Source organism: Ovis canadensis, chromosome 3 (genome assembly GCF_042477335.2).
Source record: "Ovis canadensis isolate MfBH-ARS-UI-01 breed Bighorn chromosome 3, ARS-UI_OviCan_v2, whole genome shotgun sequence".
Lineage (NCBI taxonomy): Eukaryota > Metazoa > Chordata > Mammalia > Artiodactyla > Bovidae > Ovis > Ovis canadensis.
The window spans coordinates 96,908,815-96,933,063 of record NC_091247.1 but is presented as its reverse complement, the minus strand read 5'-3'; the positions used below and the strand labels follow the sequence as shown (position 1 = coordinate 96,933,063).

At 47.3% G+C, this 24,249-nt stretch overlaps 1 protein-coding gene and 1 non-coding gene across 2 annotated transcripts in view; one reads left to right on the top strand and one right to left on the bottom strand.

Moving 5' to 3' along the window:
• Positions 1 to 24,249, bottom strand: part of HK2 (hexokinase 2) — a 68,283-nt gene that overhangs the window by 5,261 nt on the left and 38,773 nt on the right. Inside the window, exons 3-16 of the mRNA XM_069580558.1 lie at positions 22,855 to 23,003; positions 17,425 to 17,544; positions 16,735 to 16,830; positions 15,704 to 15,803; positions 15,182 to 15,365; positions 12,498 to 12,653; positions 8,695 to 8,928; positions 7,342 to 7,646; positions 5,974 to 6,122; positions 5,603 to 5,722; positions 2,918 to 3,013; positions 2,157 to 2,256; positions 1,871 to 2,054; positions 430 to 585 (exon numbers count right to left, since the gene is read on the bottom strand). Coding sequence (XP_069436659.1) covers positions 430 to 585; positions 1,871 to 2,054; positions 2,157 to 2,256; positions 2,918 to 3,013; positions 5,603 to 5,722; positions 5,974 to 6,122; positions 7,342 to 7,646; positions 8,695 to 8,928; positions 12,498 to 12,653; positions 15,182 to 15,365; positions 15,704 to 15,803; positions 16,735 to 16,830; positions 17,425 to 17,544; positions 22,855 to 23,003 — 2,149 coding nt within the window. The remainder of the gene's footprint in view (positions 1 to 429; positions 586 to 1,870; positions 2,055 to 2,156; positions 2,257 to 2,917; positions 3,014 to 5,602; positions 5,723 to 5,973; positions 6,123 to 7,341; positions 7,647 to 8,694; positions 8,929 to 12,497; positions 12,654 to 15,181; positions 15,366 to 15,703; positions 15,804 to 16,734; positions 16,831 to 17,424; positions 17,545 to 22,854; positions 23,004 to 24,249) is intronic.
• On the top strand, positions 16,211 to 16,343 carry LOC138438501 (small nucleolar RNA SNORA76). The gene has a single exon (XR_011256426.1). It is a non-coding gene; the product is annotated as a small nucleolar RNA SNORA76 (small nucleolar RNA).

The window sequence follows — 24,249 nt, the reverse complement described above, 5'->3', positions numbered from 1 at the left end:
TTGCTTTAATGAGCCACCACAGGATGCCACTTAATCCTGGTTGCCTTATTACTGCACCAGCGGTTAAGAAGATCCTTCTTGCCAAGCACAGGGGCTTCAGTGAGTTATCTTCCACCGTGCATTCCCATTTGCATTCTGTGAGCAGCTATCTTTCTTTCTACCTTTGAAATTGGTCTAAAACCAGCAATACTGCTTTGCACAGGTTCATCCAGCTTAGCATGATTTTTCACAAGAATATATATTTTCCCTTAAAATGCCAACTGTTCATAAAGTACTTTAAAACAACACTATATAGAGACAAACATGTTAGCTACTAAACTGCCCTGTATGTAAGCCACACCCTGATCATACCTGAACTGTGAAAATCCCAGCTTGTCTGTCCATGAAAAGGACACACGGCCCATCCTACTCCAGGCCCTAAATTCTCACCTCTCAATCTGAGACAGGAACTTGGTTTCAAAGATTCCCCTTGTCTTGAGCCGCTCTGAGATGCGGCCACGGAAAAGCAGCCCACGCTTGGTGAAATCGATGAGGATGTTACGAACAATCTCGCCCAAGTACATGCCGCTGATCATTTTCTCAAACCTGCAATGCAGGTAATGTTCATGGAGGTTAAAAAAGAAGTGTAGGATGTGCTGAGACAGACCAGCCTTCACTACATCAGAAGGTAGAGAGCATACAGCTTCCCATTGGTGGAACAGGAAATGCTATTTGACTCACTTAGGCAGGATTCCTGGCATCCACACGTACTGACTCATAGCGTTCAGTAAAGTATGTCCTGAGGCCCAAGGGATTCCCTGAATTGACTCCATTTAATGGGTTCATTTTCCTTCCAAGGCTTATTCTTGACTTCTCAAGAAGGAACTCACACCAGACCCCACCCCACTTCCAGAAGAGTAGGATGCTGAATCTTAATCCCTGATGTTGCTGAGAATTTAGCATGCTTTCCCGTCAACCTAATCATTTATTGCTTAAATAACTAGTGCCAGCTGAGAACCAAACTGGCCAAGAAAACCAAATGTGACTACTCAATAGCTTGAGGGCCTCCTGGCTCGGCCTAGTGCCTTTAAAAATATCAGCATTCTAGATTTCTACCAAGACTCCATCATCATTTAATCTTATCTTACTCCAGCCTGTTTTCTTTCATTAATGTTGTCTGGCTGGTTCCTGGAGGCACTTTAATCTGTGGCCTCTACTATAGACAAATGTTTGCAAAGGATATTCTGCAGAGGTACAGTCCCTGGTTAATCCAATTAGGAAAAACTACATTCAACCTCTTCCTAATGGGACCCCACCACACCAAGGGCTTGGTGATGCTGGAGCTGCCCCCTTGTCCAGTATGACAATAGAGGATGCTATATACTGGATGGATGGAGAAAGGCTTGCTCCTATTCGCTTCCTGGTCCTACCTGCCTCGCCCCAGCAATGCTTCTTCATTCTGATGGCAATAGGTGGTTCAACTGTCTGTTTTCCTCAAGTCCCACACCTAGGTTTTAACACTTTCTCTCACCTGCCCAGTCCTCACAGTAGGAGCTGCTTCCTACATGTATACTAACTTCTGTGCTACTCAGCAACCCTCTTTGATCTTTTCATCCCTCTAAAACCTTGATCAACTCCAATTCTCCTTGCAACATAGCTGTTGTGATTTTTGTTTTCCCAACTGGACTTCAAGACCATCACAGTTCAACAGGGCAAAAAGGACTTAACCCAGAACTTCCCAGATGTATCTGACAAGAAGCCCTTGCCAAAGAAACCTCTTCTGTTAACATCTCAAGAGAATGAGCATCCTGGGATTTGCTGTTGTGGGTGACTCATCACTGTTCAGTTCTGAGATAAACATACCAGAGCCCACACGCAGCTGGGCACCTACCTCTGTCTGCCAGGGTTAAGGGAAAGTTCATCCACAGCTGCATCAAATTCTGTGCGCAAGTCATCGAGGCATCCGTTGTCCCCGAAGGCCCCCCACTCCATGTTGACACACATCCGCCCCTCTTCCCCTTCCACCAGCTCAACATTCCGCATCTCCTCCATGTAACAGGCATTGCTGCCTGTGCCTGCCAATCAAGAGAGGTCAGTCAGGGCCTCCCTCAGCACCATCCCCCCCACCAACCCTAGGCTATGTGAACCCGCAGGGGAAGGACAGCCCAAGTCCTCACCAACAATGAGGCCGACTTCACAGTGAGGGTCTTCATAGCCACAGGTCATCATAGTCCCAACCGTATCGTTCACCACGGCAACCACGTCCAGGTCAAACTCCTGAGAACAACAGCAGATCCCAATCCCCAAATGAGCCACAATAATCTCCCTCAGACACTTGCAGGGGAGATTTAGATGTGTATAAAACTTATTGGTGGCTCAGAGGTTAAAGCGCCTGCCTGCAATGCAGGAGACCTGAGTTCGATCCCTGGGTTGGGAAGATGCCCTGGAGAAGGAAATGGCAACCCACTCCAGTATTTTTGCCTGGAGAATCCCATGGATGGAGGAGCCTGGTGGGCTACAGTCCACGTAGTCGCAAAGAGTTGGACACGACTGAGCGAACGAACTGAACTGAACTGAACTGAACTGAAAGCTTACACAGCAGGGCTTATTTGCTCTGCTCAAATGTCACCTTCTCAGAGACCTTCCCTGGTTATACTACTTGAAAGAATGTGCTTCCCCAGCCCCACTCACTCTGTCCTCACCCAACTTCATTTTCCTTCATAGCACAAAAGCACCTGATGTTAGCTCACGGTTTGTTTATAGAACGTGAGCTTGTGGCCATTCCTGAATCCCCAGCTGCCCAGAGGAAGGCTTGACAGACCATGGACACTCACAGACTGCCGAAGGACTAGAATAATTGTCCCTGTGACCGGCACAACAGCTCCCCCAGCTTTTGTACACAGAGACCCCTTCCGGCCTCGTGCTATGCCTCCCCTACCTCTCGCCGGTGGATGGCTTCCTTCAGCAGCATAACTACGTCCTCACCCTCGCAGCCAGACGCCTTGAAGCCTTTAGTCCACTTCAGGAGGATGCTCTAGGAATCACACATGGGCAGGGAGCGGGATATCAGAGAAGGACTCTTGGCTCATTCTCTAGTTGTCAACCTCACAGGTTATCAGAGGCCCTTTGAAAACCGAGCATCTCATCCACAAGTTCTGCTAAACCTGTCTCACCTACTAGAAGGGCCTACTGTGCACCAGGCACTGGGCGAAGCACATCACACGTGCTACACCATTTAACCTCCACAGCAACTGTGTGAAATGTCTGTCATTATCGTGCCCATTTTACAGGTAACTCTGGCCCTGGAGCAAACTGCCCAAGGCCTGCAGCTTGGAATGGAGGAGGCCCTCACCCGCAGGCTCACCAACTCCAATGCACGGGCTCATAAGCACCACACGACTGCCCCTGCCAAGGAGCTAGGCTCTAAATGCTCGTTGCCCTCACCAGGAAAAACAGTTTGCCCTGAACATCACATAGAGGGGTCAGTTTGTGCTTCTGAATTTTCAGACTCCACTACAAAGTGAACGAGTACCCTCTGCGGAGTTATACAGGGCCTTTCAGGAGCAGATATACGATGGCTCTGAATATGGGGGGCTGTTTCATATACTGCTCCCTGGATCCCTCTGTGCTGCTTCAGGCCATCAGGGAATAGGCATCCAGGACCCCCACACCACTCTTGAGAGGCCGGAACCCAAAAGAAGGCCACGTGCTCACTATCTACCCACTGGCATGGTTTCTCCAGGACTTGCTTGGTTTCTCACGGCCCAGGAGTTTAACATCACGAGTCCCACTGTGTTCGGATCCCGGGAAACTCAGAAAAACAAAGTTCAATCTCAGTAGTGACCTAGTTTACACACTTATATCCAAACCACTCTGATTTTCTTGTTTACAAATTAGCTTGACGTCTCTGATGAAATTTTGTATTTGGCATTTTCAAGCATTTGGAATGTTGAAATAACATTACTGCAAGTGGTCCTTAGATAATATGGCATGCAGAGGCCCCAACAGCTGGGGAGAGCTGCCCGTGGCCACCAGCTAAGCCAGGCAGCTTGAGGCCTCTGGGCTTCACAACCTGCTGATTTCCCCATCAACAGACTGATCTCAGCAGAGCAGAACCCAACTTACAGACAGAACAACAGACAGAACCCAGCTTCTGCTTCTCTTGTTCTTAGCTTTCACAGTTCTAGACTGAATACCTGATGCTTACAGAAACTTAGAACATATGGCATAAATGCAATACAATGACCTGGAATTTTGCAATTCAGGCACAAAAAGAAACAGTTGACATGTCTTGGGGGTCACCAGATAAATATATAAGCATATATATGTCTATAAGCATATATATATACATGCCATACTTGAAAAATATACCTGAAAAGTATGTTAAAAATATTTCAGTAGAAGAAGTATACCTGAAAAGTCTGTTAAAAAAATTTCAGTAGAAGAAGTCTAGAAGCATATAAACTGGAATTTTTTTAATCTTCCTATTAATCACATTTTATACATTTCTGTATTATAGAGTTTATACTTTTCTTAAAAATATTTTTCTGGTCTTACCACCAGTGTTTTCCCAAATCATTGAGATTCCTTCCAAAAAACTAGTCGCTAATATGAGGCAGTAAATGACTCATGACTTAAATATTTCCCAACTGTTGAATGACTTAGTATGTTTCTAATGACTGTTATAATAAGCAATGTTTCCTTAAATATCACATAAGTACTTATATACATGTTTGATAAGTACTTTTGGTAAACTGATGCAAATGAGAAGGCTTTGAAAACCAATGCATTAATACTGAAAAAAATAATATGTTGAGACAAAGAAGCTGGAAAAACTAAAAGCAATCCTAGACTAACACTGGACAAATGTTAACAGATGTTGGGAAATACTGGATTCGGCAGGGTTTTTACCAGGACTTCCTAACACCTGACCTGTCCTAGCAGTGCACATGGTAAATTTAACTCGCAGAGGGGAGGACTAGGAGGCATTTGCAAAACTCACTGAGTCACATAAGGGCTGCTGTAAGAGCACGAGATCTTTATCCCCTTCTTCATTCACCCAAGGCAAGCTGACAGGGAATAAAAAGCAAAGGGGACACTAGGGAAATATCACGACATCCAAACAGGAGATGGAGTGAAATGTCCCGAGCCCAAAACAGGGGCCTCAGGAACAGCTGAGCATAACTGGCAGCATGGACCCATGTGTCAAGAAACTGGAATGAAATCATGGCTTAGACACTCGCAGGCTATATGACCTGCAAGATACTTGGCCTCTCTGTAGGCCTTGTTTTCCTTTCTGCAAAATGGGCACACAGACACCTACCTTATATGGTTGCTGTGAGGGTTAAATGAGGAAACCTAGCAGAGTACCTTGCACAAAATACTTTTAAAAAATGTTAGTTGCTGATATTATTAGCATCGTCATCATCATCCCAAAGATTGTTACCTACTTGACTCTCACCAGCTCTGACTTGCTCATTCCCATCAACAAGCCCTTCCCCATGACTGATCACTAATGCCCTTCTTTTCTTCCTCTTGGGTCAGCTTTCTCCCTTGCTCAAAACTCTGGCTGGTTCAGAGTTAGTAAAGCCCATGGGAGACCCCTCCAGGAAAGCACTGTTACCTCGTCTAGGCTGTTCTGCTGGCAGGGGAAGGAGAACGTGAAACCTAGAGGCAGGGACACACCCTTCATGCCCATGTACTCCAGGAAGTCCGCAATGCACTGGACGATGTGGTCAAAGAGCTGTAAGGAGAAGTTGGGCTCTGAGCAGGGTGGTAGGTGGGCCAGGGCAGGCTGCACCAGCAGGGCCTGAACACCAGCTCTGGGCCTCTACCCAAGAGAAAAGCCAGCTCAGGCACATACTTAAGTAAAGGCCAGCCAGAGCCTTAGCCCACCTACTCCTCCCCAGGACCACGGGTGAAAACAGAGAAAGCACTGCCCTCCCGGGTGAGGAGGGGTTGTCTCGGAGCCCTCCCAGAGGTGCCCTGTCTTACCTCGTCCCCTGTGCCGTGCATGACCTCCTGCGGGATCGAGTAGATCTTGTTGTGCATCTCCACCCCGCGGCGCTTCCCGTTCCGCACACGCACCAGCAGGACCCGGAAATTGGTGCCCCCAAGGTCCAAGGCCAGGAAGTCTCCTTTCTCTGGAAAATAAGCCCGGGAAGATAATTCACTGGGGCTAAAGAGAGTGACAGTCACCTTCCCCTAATGGGGAGCTCTCCCAGGATAACCCTGGACAACCTCAGGATAATAGACAGTGGTTTAGTCACTAAGTTGTGTCCGATTCTTGTAACCCCATGAACTGTAGCCCGCCAGGCTCCTCTGTCCATGAGATTTCCCAGGCAAGAATACTGGAGTGGGTTGCCATTTCCTTCTCCATGATAGACAGTAAGTTCCACCTAATGATAAAGAAAATAAGAACCCTGGGATTAGACACTTCCTGGCTCCTTTGTGGTTCTCAAATGAATTCAAGTTGCAGGATCCCAGGAATTACAATGAGCTCCAGAACATAGGAAAGAAATCGTGATATGGTACACTCCAGAACATCCAAATATGCCACCTGTACAAAATCAAAGGCCACCTTACATAAGGCTCCAGAATAGAGAAGAGAAAAGGAACAACAGTCCAACTCTCCAAAGAAAACTGAAGGGAAGTCTTTCTAAATGAGAAAAACCTCCTTTGTAGGACAGTCACAATGCACTGCATGCCTCAGTCAGTTTCCATGCAACCCTCAGGCAGCTGCAAGAGGGAGGCACTGCACTCCCCTCTATAGAGGAGCGAGACCTGGCTGAACTAGGGTGCAGCAATACAACCTGTCCCGTAGCACAAAGCACCATAAACAATATGTAAGCAAATGGGCATGGTTGTGTGCTAATAAAACTTTATTTGTAAAAATAGGCAGTGGGCTAGATTTAGACCATGGATTTTAGTTTGCCAACCCCTGACCTTATATGAGCTAACCCTGGAACCAAAATTCCTATATTTGAATCCAGCTCCACCATCTCCTAGTTGGGCAGGTTTCTTAATTTCCCTGTGCCTAGGTTTGGTGTAAAACATAATAGCTTATTAACAAGCAAAATTAACTACTAGTGTCTGTTAACAGTTGAAGATTAAATGAATTAATACGTGTGGAATGCTTAGAGAAGCGTTTGACACATAGTAAGCAAGTATTTACTACGATCCCTGTTCAGTTTTAGCAAAGGAGTACCTTGGTTGAGCTCACTGAACACCAGAATTTCCCAGGACTACAGCTGAAGAAACACATTTGACAGTCTGACCTGAACACCTAATGCTAAGGCTAAGGGAATCCTCTTGGAGTGACTGAGCCCCCGCGGTGAGCTAGATGGCAGCCCTGCTGCATACCTGTGCCGTCAGGGGTGGCACACACGTAGGTGGGCAGCATCTTGACAGGAGCAATGGCGTGAGTCTCCTTGCTCAGACCTCGCTCCATTTCTATCTTCATCCTCTTCTTGACCTCCAGCAGCTGCTCACGGCTCAGCTTCAGAGACTCCAGGGTCTTCTGGCGGGCTCGGTGCTGATCGGCCAGCCGATAGGCCACTGCCGTCACCATGGCTGCCCCCTTGCCACTGCCATCCTCAGAGCGGAGGAAGCGGACGTCACAGTCAGGCACCAGGCGCCGCACGGTCTTGTGAAGACGCTTGGCAAACCTGCAGTCACAGAGACGGGCTAAGAGTTGGGTGCCCACAGGTAGGGTCAGTGGTACAAATGTTTAGGGCAGTAGCTCACCACCTCAGCCCAAATGACACCCTAAACACTCTCTTCCTACTCTTTCCCAGGTTAGGGGTCACTGTATAAAAGCTCAAAATATTTAAATGTAACCACCATGTGAAAAGAAAAGGACCCTTCTGGGAAGCCACCATCTCCTGCAGACACTCACAGAAGACTCCCTTCTCATAGGCCCCAGCTCCTCTGCCCAACTTATCAGCCTCAGGTGACTCTGACACCAACTACTATTCATGTTTCATCAATTCAGCAGATGCTGCCTAGGAAAGATCCAAAAACAAAAACGTCAAAATGCTCTAGATTTTGGCCTCTCTTTGGCTGCTTTCTGCCAAGAAGCCCAGAGGTGTCTGAACAGCTAAGGATTTGTGTGGTGGCTGCTTGGAGCCACAGTCTCCGAGGCCTTACTACTCCAAGTGTGGTCCATGGGCCGGCAGCATCACTGGGTGCTATTAGAGTCACAGGATCTCAGGCTAAACTCAGACCTTCTGAACCAGAAGCTGCCTCTTAACTAGATCCTCTAGTAATCTGTGTGCACTTTAAAGTTTCTGAAGCACTGGACCAGGAGCCTAGGGCATGGAAGGGCTGAGGCCCTCCACATTCCCCTTCAGTTAATGCAGGGCCATTGACCGGGAGTTCTTATTTGGTGAAAATGATGAGCTAAGTGGGTACCATAGAAAAAAATATCTTTCAAGTTAAAGGATCAAAACATAGACGGCAGGGCAGGATTAATTCAATACCTAGGTGAGCCAGAGAAGCTGGAACTAAGAAAGCACAAAAAAAGAGCCCCCAGAAGCCAGGAGAGCTCCGAGGAAAGCCTCCACCCATGCCGAGGACAACACAGCTCCCGCCTGCCCAGTGGGGAGCTTCCATTCCACAAAGAACCTGGACGCCATGGCCCATCTCCACCACCCCCACAGTGCGACGCAGAGTTCCTGCAGAGTCAGGCCTCTGAGGGCCCGCGTGCTGACTCACTGAGGGTGCTTCTTGTAGACGGAGCCGTCAACCCCGACGGTGGAGCGCAGCCGGTCCACGCCTTTGTTCTCCTTGATGCGCCGCAGCACGGCCGCCAGCGTAGCCGCACACAGGCTGGCCGAGCGTGTGGACACGATCTGGCAGACCCGATGAGTAGCCACACAGTCCTCATCCGTCGGGTTCAGCCCCAGCCGCACCAGGATCTCACGGGCCTTCCGGATGCCATCCTTCTCCCTGGGGAACAGAAACAGCGTGTGAGCAGGCGTCTACTCACCGTGGCCAGTGGGAGGGAAGATGTGTGCCCACAAGGAAAGCCCTCGGCCCCAGCAAATGCCATGTCCCAGGGAAGGCAGACACCTGCCTCACTGCTCTGCCCACCTATGGAACAAGGAGGCGAAGAAAGCACAAACTGAGGTCTTCTTCCCCACCCCTCCACCCCACCCCCGGTCCCCCCACCCTCCCCACTCCCCCCTACCCCCCACCCCCGCCAACACACAGTACTTCAGGTCCCCCTGTTTCCCCAGTGAGATCAACCAAGTTTCCTTATGCACACACTGTGGGAGGACAAGGCCCTGCTCCTGGGGCTTTACACACCAAGCTGCGTGTGTATCAGTTTGCTTGTCTCAGGATAGTGGGAATGTTGTCCCTGCCACCAACTATCTCTGACCACAGGAACCCAGCTGTGGAGCCCACCCTATTTTCTCTCTATCAAGCAGTCTGTTGCACTTCACCATGGAGTTGGCAGTGCTTTAACTTGCATCTAAAGATGTTGGTCAAGGGTTGATGCTTTGAGATTAGCCCTCTTTTCAGGGGGAATTAAGTGTCCACAAATATCAAGCACTGTCATTTCCTCCAAGTTTAACAAGGAGGTACAGTTCATTCAAGTATCCCACTAAAAACAAAGTCATTTGGACTGTCTCACTGCTCCTGTTAGCACCAAAATCATCTCCTCTCCACCATCTGGTGCCTGAAACGAGGCCTTCTCAAGTGACAAGTGGAAGTCTCAAAAACAGGACACCACTGCTTCCCTGGTGGCTCAGTGGTAAGGAATCCACCTGCCAATGCAGGAGACACAGGTTCAATCCCTGGTCTGGGTAGATGCCACATGCCACAGAGGCTCTAAGCCCGTGTGCCACTGCTATTGAACCTGGGCTCTAGAGCCCGGGAACCACAGCTACTTTGCCCACGTGCTACTGAAGCCAGTGAGTCCACGCTCCACAAGAGAAGCTACCACATTGAAAAGCCACCCCTACTCACTGAAACTAGAGGAAAGTCTGCACAGCAATGAAGATACAGCACAGCCAAAAATAAATAAACAAAGCTGCAGTTAAAAACAAAACAAACAAACAGGAAACCAAGTCCAACTTTTTGGATATCATTGATTGAAAAACAAAAATCAAGCCATGCTCACTCCTACTCCCGCTGCTCGGTGAAAATGCAGGCTTCAACTCTAACTTTTGGAACTAATGGGCCGTCCAAAGACCTCTTTTTCTGTTATGAAGCAGGAGTCAGGATAGAGCCCTTTCTGAAAATCGCCAGTATGGAATGATTGTCTGAGGAGGTCTTACAGATAGCTGAGAAGTGAAAGACAAAGGAGAAAAGGAAAGATACATCCAACTAAATGAGTTCCAGAGAATACCAAGGAGAAGAAAGTCTTCTTGAGAATACCAAGGAGAAGAGGAAAGACCAATGCAAAGAAATAGAGAAAAACAATAGACTGGGAAAGACTAGAGATCTCCTCAAGAAAACTGGAGATATCATGGGAACATTTCATGCAAAGATGGGCACAGTAAAGGACACAAATGGCAAGGACCTAAAAGAAATAGCAGAGATTTTAAAAAGATGGCAGGACTTCACTTAAGAGTTGGGCAAATGTCTTAATGATCCAGATAACCACGATGGTGTGGTCACTCACCTAGAGCCAGACATCCTTGAGGTGAAGTCAAGTAGGTCTTAGGAAGCATCACTACAATTAGTGGTGGTGATGGAATTCCAGCTGAGCTATTTCAAATCCTAAAAGATGATGCTGTTAAAGTGCTGGGCTCAATATGCCAGCAAACCTGGAAAACTCAGCAGTGGCCACAGGACTGGAAAAGGTCAGTTTTCATTCCAATCCCAAAGAAGGGCAATGCCAAAGAATGTTCAGACTATCATACAATTGTGTTCATTTCACATGCTAGCAAGATAAGGCTCAAAATCCTTCAAACTAGGTTCAACAGTATGTGAGCCAAGAACTTCCAAATGTACAACCTGGATTTAGGAAAGGGAGCGGAATCAGAGATCAAATTGCCATCTGTTGAATCATAGAAAATGCAAGGAAATTCCAGAAAAATATGTACTTTTGCTTCATTGACTATGCTAACGCCTTTGTGTGGATCACAACAAACTGTGGAAATTCTTAAAGAGATGGGAATATCAGACCACCTACCTGCCTCCTGAGAAACCTGTATGCAGGTCAAGAAGGAACAGTTAGAACTGGACATAGAACAACAGACTGGTTCAAAGCTGGGAAAAGAGTACGTCAAGACTGTATATTGTCACCCTGTTTATTTTACTTCTATGCAGAGTACATTATGTGAAATGCCAGGCTGGATGAATCACAAGCTGAAGTCAAGATTGCCAGGAGAAATGTCAATAACCTCAGATATGCAGATGGTCCCATCCTAATGGCAGAGAGCAAAGAGGAACTAAAGAGCCTCTTGATGAAGGTGAAAGAGGAGAGTGGAAAAGCTGGCTTAAAACCCAACATTCAAACAACAAAGATCATAACATCCAGTCCCATCATTTCATGGCAAATAGATGGGCAAAGAAATGAAAACAGTGGCAGATTTTATTTTCTTGGGCTCCAAAATCACTGCAGATGGTGACCGCAGCCATCAAATTGAAAGACACTTGCTCCTTGGTAGAAAAACTATCACAAACCCAGACAGCCTATTAAAAGCAGAAATATGACTTTGCAGACAAAGGTCCATATAATCAAACCTATGGTTTTTCCAGTAGTCATGTACAGATGTGACAGTTGGATCATAAAGAAGGCTGAGTGCTGAAGAATTGATGCTTTCAAATTGTGGTGCTGGATAAGACTCTTCAGAGTTCCTTGGATTGCAAGATCAAACCAGTCGATCCTAAAGGAAATCAGTCCTGAATAGTCATTGGAAGGACTGATGCTGAAGCTCCAATACTTTGGCCACCTGATGTGAAGAGTCAATTCATGGGAAAAGCCCCTGATTCTGAGAAAGACTGAGGGCAGGAGAGGAAGGGGGCATCAGCGGATGAGAAGGTTGGATGGCATCACTGAATCAATGGACATGAGTTTGAGCAAACTCCAGGAGATGGTGAAAGACGGGGAAGTCTGCATGCTGCAGTCCATGGAGTCGCAGAGGGTCAGACACCACTTAGCGACTAAACAACAACAGGGAATGAAATGCCAGGGCTTCAGGAAAAGAGAAGTAGATGAAAATGAATCATTGAAGGGTCCACAGGGAGCCTCTAGCATAAAGCTGAGGTCCCTGTGCCAGGCAGGAACTCGAGTGCAAAAGTGAAAGTCCTTGCATGGGGGCCAGCTCTCCCCAGCACCATGAGTCACTCTGGTCGTCGGCACATTCAAAACAGACACAAGGGGAAAATATCTGGCAAGTGACATCAAGCCATAGGCCTGCCTTGTGAGGCCAAGGCCTCACGCTGGGTGAGACCTTCCTGCTGTCCACATCTGAAGGGTCAACAGCCTGAGCTTCTTCCTCATTCCCCAGCCATCTGTCCACCCTTCTGAGGTCCCAGCAAACAGAGAAGGACCCAAAGCTTACCCTTCAATATCTGAAACATCTTTGGTCTCAAAATGGCCTGTGGCAAGAAGTTCAGGGCTGAGCTTCCCCCCAAAGAGCAGCTCCTCCTTGGCCATCTTCACCAGGATAAGCCTCACCAGTTCCCCCATGTACATTCCACTGATCATCTTCTCAAATCTGCAGAGAGAGATACAGCAAAAAAATAAGTCTCCGCTGCCAGTAAATCTGACACGTCCTTGTGGAAGCGGCATGCACACACGGCGCCTATGCAGAACGAAGTGCGAACTTGTGTGGCACTGACTAGGAGGGAGATGTGTAGAGAAGTGACAGCTGGGCACAAATGGGCTTGGCGGCACTGGGAGCTTAGGCTGTCTCTGCAGGCAGGTGGGCCTTGAACTATGGAGAAGGAGGGTCCTTTAGCAGCCAAATCAAACATCCAGGGAGTGTGGGACACTCTACCAAAGCTTGAATTTGAGATGAAGTGGGTTATGTGGTAGGGTAACAATTTTTAATAAACTTTTTCTCTGGCAAGGAAATGCTCTTTTAAAATGAATTCTTATGCAAAACTTCAGTATTTATCTCAAGCAGAAAAAAAAAAAAAAACCCCACAGGTCACTCTAATTAAATTTGGGAGCACAGGGCTAGCAACTCATCACCTCAAACTTCCTTCCCCTTGCAGGCCATTTGTGGCTTCCTGAGAAAACAGAACAACGTGGGATGGAAGGGGGGTTGGGCAAGAATAGGGACAAATGAGAAGGAGCTCTTAAGTGTCACATGGTTTGGGGAATCTGGAAGTGAGACATGTTGGCAGTTTCTGAGCAGGAAGGTGACAAGATAGCGGAGAGGGAAGTAGGGTAATTTATTTTTTCAACACTAGGTGGCACTGTTTTCTTTATAAGACAGTTTCTGGCTTAGATATATGACAGGCGAAACCAAGCCCTTGCAATTCTTTCTAGCCAAAAAAATTTAAAAAAAGGTCCTTTCATGGTATCTTGGAAAGGATCTAGGTCCCACACAGGGCCTTCAGAGAAGGCCCAGAGCCAAGGTGTGGAAGAAATTCCAAAGTCACCTGGTGCAAACTACAAGAGAAGAAGCCGGGCCCTCAGGAAGTGACTTGCCCAAGACCCAAAAACAGGTATGGCAGAACTAGAGCTGAGTGGAGAGCTGGCAAAGCTGCTTGAGCAGGAGGTATGTTGAAAATGTTTAAGCACCAGCACAGGCACGCTGCCGGAGAGGCAGCCCAGCTTCGGCAGCGAGGAACTCACGTGTCTACTTCTGTACCTTCAACATAGCTGGTTCTGTGAGAGATAATGGAGGGAGCCAGTGGGGCTCTGAAGTGTGAGTGGTAAAGGTTTTTATCTCAGGTTTTAAAAGCACTTTGTTTCAGTCAGTGTTTGGAACATGTTTATTTAGAAACATAACGAAAGTGAGAAAAAAGTTCGTATTCAAGCCCAGCAATAACTGCAGGGACAGCTGATGCACTGGCAATATGGCCTCCCAGCCTTTTTTGTTTGTTTGTTTGTTTGTTGAGCAGTTTTTTTAGTCCATGAATTTCTCACCAGCCGTGGCAGACACAGCCAGTACGCTGTGAATGGACTCACTCACTTTTCAACATGTGAAAGAAGCTTGTGACTTAAATAAGCTGTGCTTTGAGGAAGCAAAGACACCTCCCTGTAGAACGAAGGATTCTCCTATAAAGCTGGTTTATAAGGTTGGATTTTCCTCTCCAAGCAGGGGTAAGTACCAGATTTCCTACATCAGTCACAGCACCAATAAGACCATAGAGGGCCTAGGAATTCCCTGGCAGTACAGTTGTTGGGACTCCGAGCTTTCTGGGCTGAGGGCCCTGGTTCAGTCCCTGGCCAGGGAACTAAGATCCCACAAAAAAAGGGCCAGAGAGGACTTAATTGCTCAAAATGTTTTGTAATTGCCTTTAGAGCTTGCGGCAATCCCTGTTTCAAGATCTTTAATAAGGACATTAGGCAAATGTTTGTGAGATTGAAATAATGTTTTGTAAGAGTCAGAAGTAACCAAAATCTAAGTCTGACCAGATTGGAGAACATAACATCCAGGGGCCGTTAAAAAAAGTTAGAGCCCCTCCTCCAGTCCACTCAAGGGCCCTGGTTGGCCCACAGGTCCAGAGAAGGCAGCCAAAGGGGCTCCTTAACCAACTTTTCTACAGGCCTGAGTCTGCCTACAGCTATAGCAAGAGGCCCTGGGACTCTTGCAACTCAGCCTAGCTCATAATAGGCAGCAATTAGGAGCCAACTCTCAGCCTCATGCCCTGGGCAGTGACAGAGGTGGAAGCTATGAAATGAGGTTTCAGATCCCTTATCTTTGCTATCTCAACATGGCTTTTCTTATGTGGTGCACAAATGGTTTCTGTGGACAACGTACAGACTGAAGGCAGAGAGAAAGAGCAGGGCAGCATGCTTAGAATACGATCTTCTAAAATGACCACTCTTGAGAGTCAAATTAGTAGCCATAATGTGGTTTTTCCACTTGTTCTATCGTTTGCAGACAGCTCTCAGCAACTGACAGTCACAGTATATGTAATAAGCACATTTCCATAAGCAGTGGGTGCCTTGGTAACTTTAGGGGCTATATGTGAAGTAAAAATAAGAACCACCCCCTCGTCCTGGCCAGCTGCCACCTCAGCTCCTGAGTCCAACCCTTGAGCCCACTGCACACAGGGGGCCGCTCACAGTTGCTTCCCGGGGTTCAGAGAGCCCATGTCGATCTCCTGATCAAACTCCGTACGGATGTCATCAAGCGCGCCGTCATCCCCAAAGGCCCCCCACTCCATATTGATACACATCCGGCCCTCATCGCCTTCCACCGTGTCAATGTGGCGCATCTCTTCCATGTAGCAAGCGTTGCTGCCCGTGCCTGCACAAAACAAGAGAATGCTCAGCACCCACTCACGCTGTCCTCCCCCAGCCCCCGGCCCCCATCTCCCTCTTAAAACTCTGTCCTCAGACAGTGTGAATGGGATTCCTCCCTGGAGGCTCCTGGGGCATCTCGACATACTACCCACTACCACCCACAACTCCTCAAGTCCAGGCTTAGCCCTCAAAAGTGACCACACCATTATCTTCTAACAGGAAGGACAAAGGAAGATCCAGGCCATGGACTCCTCCTCTCTTTGCAGCCCACACCCGCCCCACCATCCATTGGCCAGCACTGTGTTCACACACCCACAATGCTCACACGCAGTGTTCACGTACCCACAATAAGACCAATCTCACAGTTCTGGTCATCATAGCCACAGGTCATCATGGTCCCAACGGTATCATTCACTACAGCCACAATATCAATATCAAAGTCCTGCAGGGATAAAAGGGGGACTCTAACTTTCACTGTTACAGAAAGACTACAGATGTGAAGATAAAGAGTAATAAGACACACGGCTCAAGTGCAGGGCTAGAGCTGGAAGTTGGGTCCAGATCCAGTCTAACGACAGCATCTCACTTCCCACCCCACTGGTCTTCATCACAGAGGACTTCCCTCACAGCAGGCCTGCAGTCTAGTTCGCATTACTACGCGAAGAAGAGCCTGTCTTGTTATCACTGTCTTCTTCTCATTCTCTTTCTTCTTTCCTTTCTCTATCTCTCCCTCCCTCCCAGTAGGTCTTGCCCTTCTGTGACTAGACCTTTATCATGTCCTTTCTCTGCCCTATTCCACCCTGATGCCAACATAAATCCCAAACTTCTTATTTGAAAATGAGGGTTTTCGCGCTGCCTTTGAGCCCCCGCCGCGCCTGCACGTGGCGCCGGGGGTCAGGCTGCAGCGCCAGAGGACATGCTCGCGCATAACTGGGGTCGTCTGCCCCCGCGGCTGCGGCCCTTTTAACCGCGAGCGACACGGTCGCAAAAAAAAAAAAAAAAAATGAGGGTTTTGCTTTCACCAAGGCTAAGATTAGTTGTCCATCATGCTAACCTAAAGACCCCAAAGGCATCTGATCATATATCAGATCACTGGTGTGCTAATTGCCACTCAATATATAGACGGGTCACTGTGCAGCATACCTTAAACTTACGCTTTATGGGGAGCTAACTCTCAATAAAATTGAGAAAAAAAACCCAAAGATTTTGGGGTGACATAACAGAGAAGAAAAGAAAACCCCTCCTTAAGACCCACAAAAAATGCTCATGCCAGTTTGAGGACAGACAAGGCAAGACTTCAGAGTGGACTCAAAAGAATGCAAAGGGCCTCCAGACCCCAAGCCCTGGGATCTCGCTCTGCTGCCCCTACTCACCCCTCTCCTCTGGATGGCCTTCCGGATCAAAGTAACCACATCTTTCCCTTCCACACCACTGGACTTGAACCCCTTGGTCCATGAGACCAGGAAACTCTGGAAAAGGACCAAGAAATATTGATTTCCCATAGAACTCAGTCCGTACTCCTCATCATTAGGAGACCTCTGCCATGGGGCTAAACTAAAGCCATGACTGAATTTATACAGGTCTTCCTATTAGCCTACGAAGGAGAAACTATGTTAGAGACCAAGTAAGGAGGTTAAATGCATGATTTACTATCCCCAAGAAGCAGGCTGTAGAACTGCCAGAAAAAGATTCTTGTATCCTAACATTGCAAACTTTCAAGGATGTTTATTATGACACTTTAGAACAAAGGAGTCCCTGACTAATTTCTCACTCTCGTTTCCCTAAGAGGGATAAGGATAATGAGCAATGTATGTCGGCCTGCATTTAGTCATCTGAGGGGACAGGGATTAAGACTCCCCACTTCTCCAATACCTCTTTACCATCCCTCTCACATACACCTACACACGCTCTCCTAGAAGGACAGATCTCCCAATACTCAAACATTGCCCATGCAATCCATCAGAGCAAGCTCCATCACCATAGTAGCAAGTGGCTCAGAGTTCTTTCCAGTCCTCCCAGTCCAAAGAATGAAGCAACAAAAATGTCTGAAGGATTCATCTTACCTCATCTAGTTTTGTTTGGAGGCAGGGGAAGGAGAAGGTAAAACCCAAAGGGAGCTTCTTATCTTTGATTTGTAGCTTATCCATGAAGTTGGCCAGGCATTCAGCAATGTGATCAAACAGCTGAGGGCACACAACACAGGAAGATAAGCAGGGAGGCAGAAAGGCATAGAGATTAAGAGCATGGACTTTGGGCTCAGAAAGGAACTAGCTTGGCTGAGTACATGCAAGATATGTATCCCTTCTGAAGTTTTAGTTTGTTCATCTATAAAATAGGGGTGATAACTGGACCTGCTCACAAGTTACCAAAAGGATTAAATGAGTCAACACATATAAGGACTTAACACTAGTTAGAAGAGTCGGACACAACTGAGCGACTTCACTTTCACCTTTCACTTTCATGCACTAGAGAAGGAAATGGTAACCCACTCCAGTGTTCTTGCCTGGAGAATCCCAGGGACGGGGGAACCTGGTGGGCTGCACAGAGTCAGACATGACTGAAGCGACTTAGCCGCAGCAGCAGCAGCAGTGATTATTAAATTCTGTCTTCCACTTAGACCATTTATCCAAACCACAATGGGGTTATCAATATAACCACATTAGGCAGGGAAAAATCGCAGTCAAAGCTAATCAGAAAGTCATTGCAAGCCCTAGCAACAGAGTACCCTTTAGTGGCTCTGTCAGAACCTCCCTTGATAAGGATGCACAGCTGATTATCTTACCAGAAATGGCAACCCATCTGACTGCCAACAAGTATTTTAGCAACCCGGTCTCTTGTGACTGGAGGAGGGGATGGGACATTCTCTGCCGGCATTCTATAAATGAACTTAACAAAAGTAACTTTTAGATCTTTCCTCCATTCTAGAAAACCAGTCTTCTGGGGGCAATTCCAAGAAGTTATCTTTGTTTTCTAACTTCAATATGAGAACCTAAGTGAGTTCACAAAGATCACTGAAAAAGAAACAAGGTTTGTGGATGGGCAGCCTCACAATATAACTATTGTAAGCAGGATCCAAAGCTCCTAAGAAAACTTGTAAGCCTAAGAAATTATCCACTTTCAATTTGTCCCAAAGCCCGTAGCCCCTTGGCTTCCTTTTTCCCCATTCAAAATCCTCAAAGAGAAATGGGTGACCCCTTTGACACAGAGGCTGAGGCTAGGAACGACCTGGTGCCAAAAGTAAGCGAAAATCCAAAAGACTGAGCAGATTCCGAGAGCCAGGTTGACCAGATGGCAAAATCTAAAAGCCAACAGAAGTAAAAGGAAACAATGTTTCTTTTCTTTTCCAGGCAGAAGCAAGGAAGAGCCCACTAGTCCAGGGACTCCCAAAGTGTAGTCCACAGCATCATCATCAAGTCCAGATTTAAACCTCCTGAATCACAAGGTGGTTGTAGAGCCTTCAAAGTAATCCTAAAGCGGTGGTTTGAGAACCATTGCACTAAACCACCAAAAGTATTTGCATTTACAAAGGGATTGAGAGGCTTGGGATGACAGGGTAGGTGAGGAGGTGGCACTGGCCGCCCAGATGTCTGGGGTATGCTCAGTCAGTGGGAGAATCTAGGAAGACAAGGCCAGCCCCTTCTAGAAGGGGACTGGCTCTAACTGAACTTCCCAGTGGATCCTGTCTCTGTCTGAGCATGTGTAAAATTAACCTCAGGTAATGCTGAAACACTCAATTTCCAAGCCAAAACTTTCTCAAGAGTACGTGCTGGGTAATGACAGGGCTCTCTCACTAAGAGGATCCCCAGTGCCTAAGTGCCAACTCCCTTGAGCAGAGATCAAGGATTTTAATGTGGAAATAGGGTTTCTGGATGGATATTCAGCAAGTTCTGTTCTGTTGGCAAGCTGATCAGTGACACAATTTACAATAGGGTTAAACAAATTCCCAGTACCTTCTTCCTGGTACTATAATCAAAATTATCTTTAGTACAATAGTTTGACCCAAAAAAAGGAAGTTACAGAAGCTGTGCAAAGAGATAAGGCCAATCATCAGAGATAGGGGGAGGGTTTGAAGAAAGAGAAATGGTTTCCCCTCTCCCAGCCCTGATCATTGCTCTTTCCAATTGCACTACCAACAGGGGTAGGCAGGAAAAAAAAGAAAGAGGAAGTGAAGAGGCATTAGATAATGTGTTACCCAATACAGTAGCCACTAGCCATCTGTAGCTATTTCAATTAATTAGAATTTTTTGTCACTTCCTCAATCACACTGCTGCTGCTGCTGCTGCTGCTGCTGCTGCTAAATCGCTTCAGTCGTGTCCAACTCTGTGCAACCCCACAGATGGCAGCCCACCAGGCTCCCTCGTCCCTGGGATTCTCCAGGCAAGAACACTGGAGTGGATTGCCATTTCCTTCTCCAATGCATGAAAGGGAAAAGTGAAAGTGAAGTTGCTCAGTCGGTCCGACTCTTAGCGACCTCGTGGACTGCAGCCCACCAGGCTCCTCTGTCCATGGGATTTTCCAGGCAAGAGCACTAGTCATTTTCAAGTGCTCAATCCTGCAAGTAGCTAGCGGCTGCCTCACAGTATAGGGCAGGTACTGAACAGTTCTACCACATGCAAAGTTCTATTGGACAGTGTTGGGTTAGAGCCTGCAGCTCTTTAAAAGAGGGGAGGAGGAGACCATATGCTTCCTTTGAAGGAAGACTATCTCCTTTTCTGTTAGCTGATGATCTAAGGATAAGATACTGGGAGAAAGAGCTAACACTTTTCTGCCATAAAAAGGCTCAAAGGGCATTATTTTATGAAGGGAGAAAGGCTTTCTTTCCGTTATTGGTCTGAGAATCTGCTCACTCCCCTTCTCACAGGAAACACTAAAAAATCTAAACTGGCTGCTATTATAATCTGAAATTCACTGTTCCCAAGTGGAAGTTCATGGGCCATGAGACAGACTTTGTCCAGGACTCATACTATCCAGGTTCACAGATCTCCAAAAACCGTTGCAAGTTTTGAGTATGGTGATTTGGTCATGGTTTTAACTAAATTTTATTCTTTAAATCCATTGTTTTCCTATAATTAAAGGTTGATAGATAATATCTTAAGAAGAAAAAAAGAAAAGGAAAAGAGAGGGGGGAAAAGCACTAATAATTCTACCACCAAAATAGCCACTATGACTTTCCTTCCAATCTTTTTACCAAGTGTTTTCTGCAGTTTTTTTTAAATATAAATTTATTTATTTTAATTGGAGGCTAATTACTTTACAATATTGTACTGGTTTTGCCATACATGACATGAATCTGCCACAGGTGTACATGTGTTCCCCATCCTGAACTCCCCTCCCACCTCCCTCCCCATCCCATCCCACTGGCTCATCCCAGTTTTCTGCAGTTTTTACGATGATAGCATTCTTTCCCTTCCTTGGGATGAATGAGCACCTGTATTTTCTAGTTTTCATTGTTTCATTTTTATATAGAATTTTTTTAAATCTACTGGAAGCATTTATATTGCAATTGAGTCATAATTTCTTTCAGGTGGGTTTCATAGATTCTTTGGACTAACACATTTTGTTTCTGTATTTTGGAGCCAGGTGACCACCTCAGTGGAGCTCAAATCCTACAGTCCCAGAGACTCCCTTGCCCAACCCCAGCATTAAAACAAGGAAAGCAGGTTTTCCCTCAGGGCCGTCCCCAAGGACACACAAAGGGTCTAAAACTCTCTCCCCTACATGTCCTGCTCATCGTCCGAAGTTCCCTTCCCAGGAGGTGGTCTGCTGTGGTGGGAAGAACAGTGCATTAGAAGGGAGAAGCTTCTACCTCTTCCAAGCTCTAAGGTTCAAGAGATGACCATGCAAGATGGGCCCCTTGCTTAGATATCACCTCCTCCGTTCACACTTTTGTTGAGTACATATTAGGTATAATAAACACAGCAGGAATAGCCAGCACTCAAGAGTGATCCCTATAGCTGTGCAAGTATCCAGGAATGTCTTTGGTGATTCTTCTCCATGAACTGAGAGCAGCTAGAGTAGGAGGAGAAAGAACATCCCAAGGAAGCTTGTGCAGAGCAGGTGAAAGGGGATACCATTGTCCTTGGATGCCGAAAAACAGAGAACAATGGCTGGACCTGTGGCCATCACCCACCAACCAACCAGATACTTCTGCTGTGGTGGCAAATGAGTGCCCTCTGTAGGAAGGCTCTACTGAGGGAACTGTTGAGAGGGAGAGCCCCCAAGAAGAGTCAGCACTAGCCCCTTTGGGGAGTGCTTTCTACTCTGGAAGCAGGGGCAGATAGTAGAGACCCTAGACCACCATACTGCCTAATTCCAGGAAGCACCATTCCCACAGACCACATCACGGGGTCTGAAAAGCAGATGGAGCCTCCTAGGGCCGGACAAACACAGGCTCTGGTCGTTTGGACCTGGCTTTGTCCCTTGCCTCTGGCCCCTCCCTCCCCTGAAATGGCAACTGGGCTCAATCCTTCAAAGCCCAGTTCCACATCTAAAAGTGGACAGAATAGAAGCACCCAGCCTTAGGGCTAGCGTGAGGAGAAAAGGAGAAAATCCACACAAACGTGTGTTACTTCTGGTGGGCCGATGTGTGTGTCTTGGTGGTCCAGTCGGATCTGAAGAACTGAAAGGAGAGACCAGGACGTTGATTCCCAGCAAGCATCCATAGCTGAGTACATAGTAGCTGCTCAACACACGTTCGGACACTATCATGATGGCAAGTCCGTCCTTGCTTGTTCTCTTCTAGCTATTACTGAGACGACTTAGATTTCTTACTTACATTTCTTACTTACTTACTTACTTCTTACTTTACTTACATTTCTTCTCCATCTACTCTTTCTATTTTATGTGGCGAGTACAAAACATGACTTGGGGTCACAGAGATGTGGGGATGACTTAGCACAATTTGGGGCCAGTGTGGAAGTACACAGAGCCCACTGCAGTGCCAGGTAGAAGAGACAGCCCAAAGCTGGGTTTTTTTCCAACAGGCTCCCATCCCTGTGTGTAAAACTTCTTCTGTTTTAGAATGTCAAAAAGAGGGAGAGCAAATAACCTAAAAGGTTAAGAAGCATGTTCCATTTCACGTTTTGCTATGCTAACAACGGCGGGTCAGAACAATCACCGTGACAGGTGGCAGCGTCAAGCCACAATTACGTATTCTCCTGACTTGCTATTCAATGACACCACTAACCACAGGTATCTGGGTGTACTGGCCCAGCCTCCTGACATCAGACTCCTCTATCACCAGTGCATGCAAGCAGAGCTCAGATGAGACAGAAAGTGAAAATCCCTCCCACTAAAGCGCATCCAGACCCTGGGGTCTCGTGCACATGCTCTCTGGCCACAGGGACCTCTCCTGATGGAGGCCCCCACCTAGCCTCCAGGTGTTGAGGGGCATCACCCGGCAAAGAGGGGAGTCAAGGTCTCCTCCCTCCAAGACCACAGAGAAGGAGCATTGTCTGCTCCTGTAGGGCCCAGAGCCCCAGTGGGCGTCATACCTGGGTGCCACTGCCTCGCATGATGTCCTCGGGGATGGCATAGATCTGGTTCTCCATCTCAACCTTCTGGAGTCCATTGTCTGTTACTCTTACCCAAAGCACACGGAAGTTGGTCCCTCCAAGGTCCAGAGCCAGGAACTCTCCATGTTCTGCAGAGAGAAGGGCCACTATTAGTTCAGGAAAGACAAGGTGCAACTATTTCACAGAGACCAAAACTTAAAACCCAAGAATCCTGCCATAAACACTGGTCATCTCTGGATGATATGTGGGTGAAAAAAGTGGGTCTTACTTTTTCCTACACACTTTTATGTATTGCCTTATTCTTTTCCTTAATGCTAAGCACTTGTATATTACTTTTAGGATACACATGAAGAATCAGTTTCCTATCCAATGATGGGGTGCCCACCCCCTCACAAAAGCTGACTATTTCCCAAGGGCTTTCACCCAAGTCCCCACTGAGCTCACAGGGCCCATCAAGTCCTACATCAAGAGACCAGGCCTTGGTTTTCTTCTTCATGCCCCCAGGACACCCAATACACTGCTACAAGCTTGTGGCCCCCCTGGGCCTTTTGCCAAATTGTGATCTTTGCACAAAATGTAGTCTTTAATGTTTGTACACAGTGACGGCAAAATCCCTCGGCAGGAATGAGAGTCACACGAGGGAGTGGAATGGGATCCAGCCAACTATAAGTTAAGAGGCCTCGTAAATAAGTCTAGCAGGTGCCCCCTGCCAAAAAAAAAAAATCCCAGGCTTACTCAAGTGTGAGAGAATGCTGACCTAAGAGTATATGAGACAAGAGTCTGGCCACTCAGACAAGCCACAGAGCGGGGGCGAGAGGGGAGCGAGGGAGAATCCACAGACACAAGTGGGTCAAGAGCTCCACGTGTCACGGGAAGGCACAGTCCAGTCCCTCCAGGAAATTAGCAGAGCAGAACAGGAAACATCCGGATTCCAGATGATGACAGGGGGTGCGGGGACACACACCACTGTGCGGTGCAGAATGGAAGTGCTGAAGAGGCGTGGAGGCCCGAGCCGGGGCTGGGGCTCAGAGGGCAGGCCAGGACCGGGACACGGTGGACTTGTCCCCCGAGCAGTCTCCTCAACCAGGCCTGCTCCAGCAGTCTGCCAGTGCCCCGCCACACACCTTCTGGAAGGATACGTGGTTATTTCCGGGATGGGGATTCACTTACTGGCATGTTCGTCAATACTCAGCCCCTCTCCTGATGGGAGACTTGCCACTGAAGTAAGGGAGAATGGATCAGAGGGTCCGGGAAGCACCCTGGCTAAGAAAACCAAGGGTTTATTCTGACCCACACGCTCTGAGCAGCAAGGAGTGTTTGGTCCTGAGGAAAGCCAACCTCTGCCCAGCTCCTTGAGGGCACTCACCAACACAG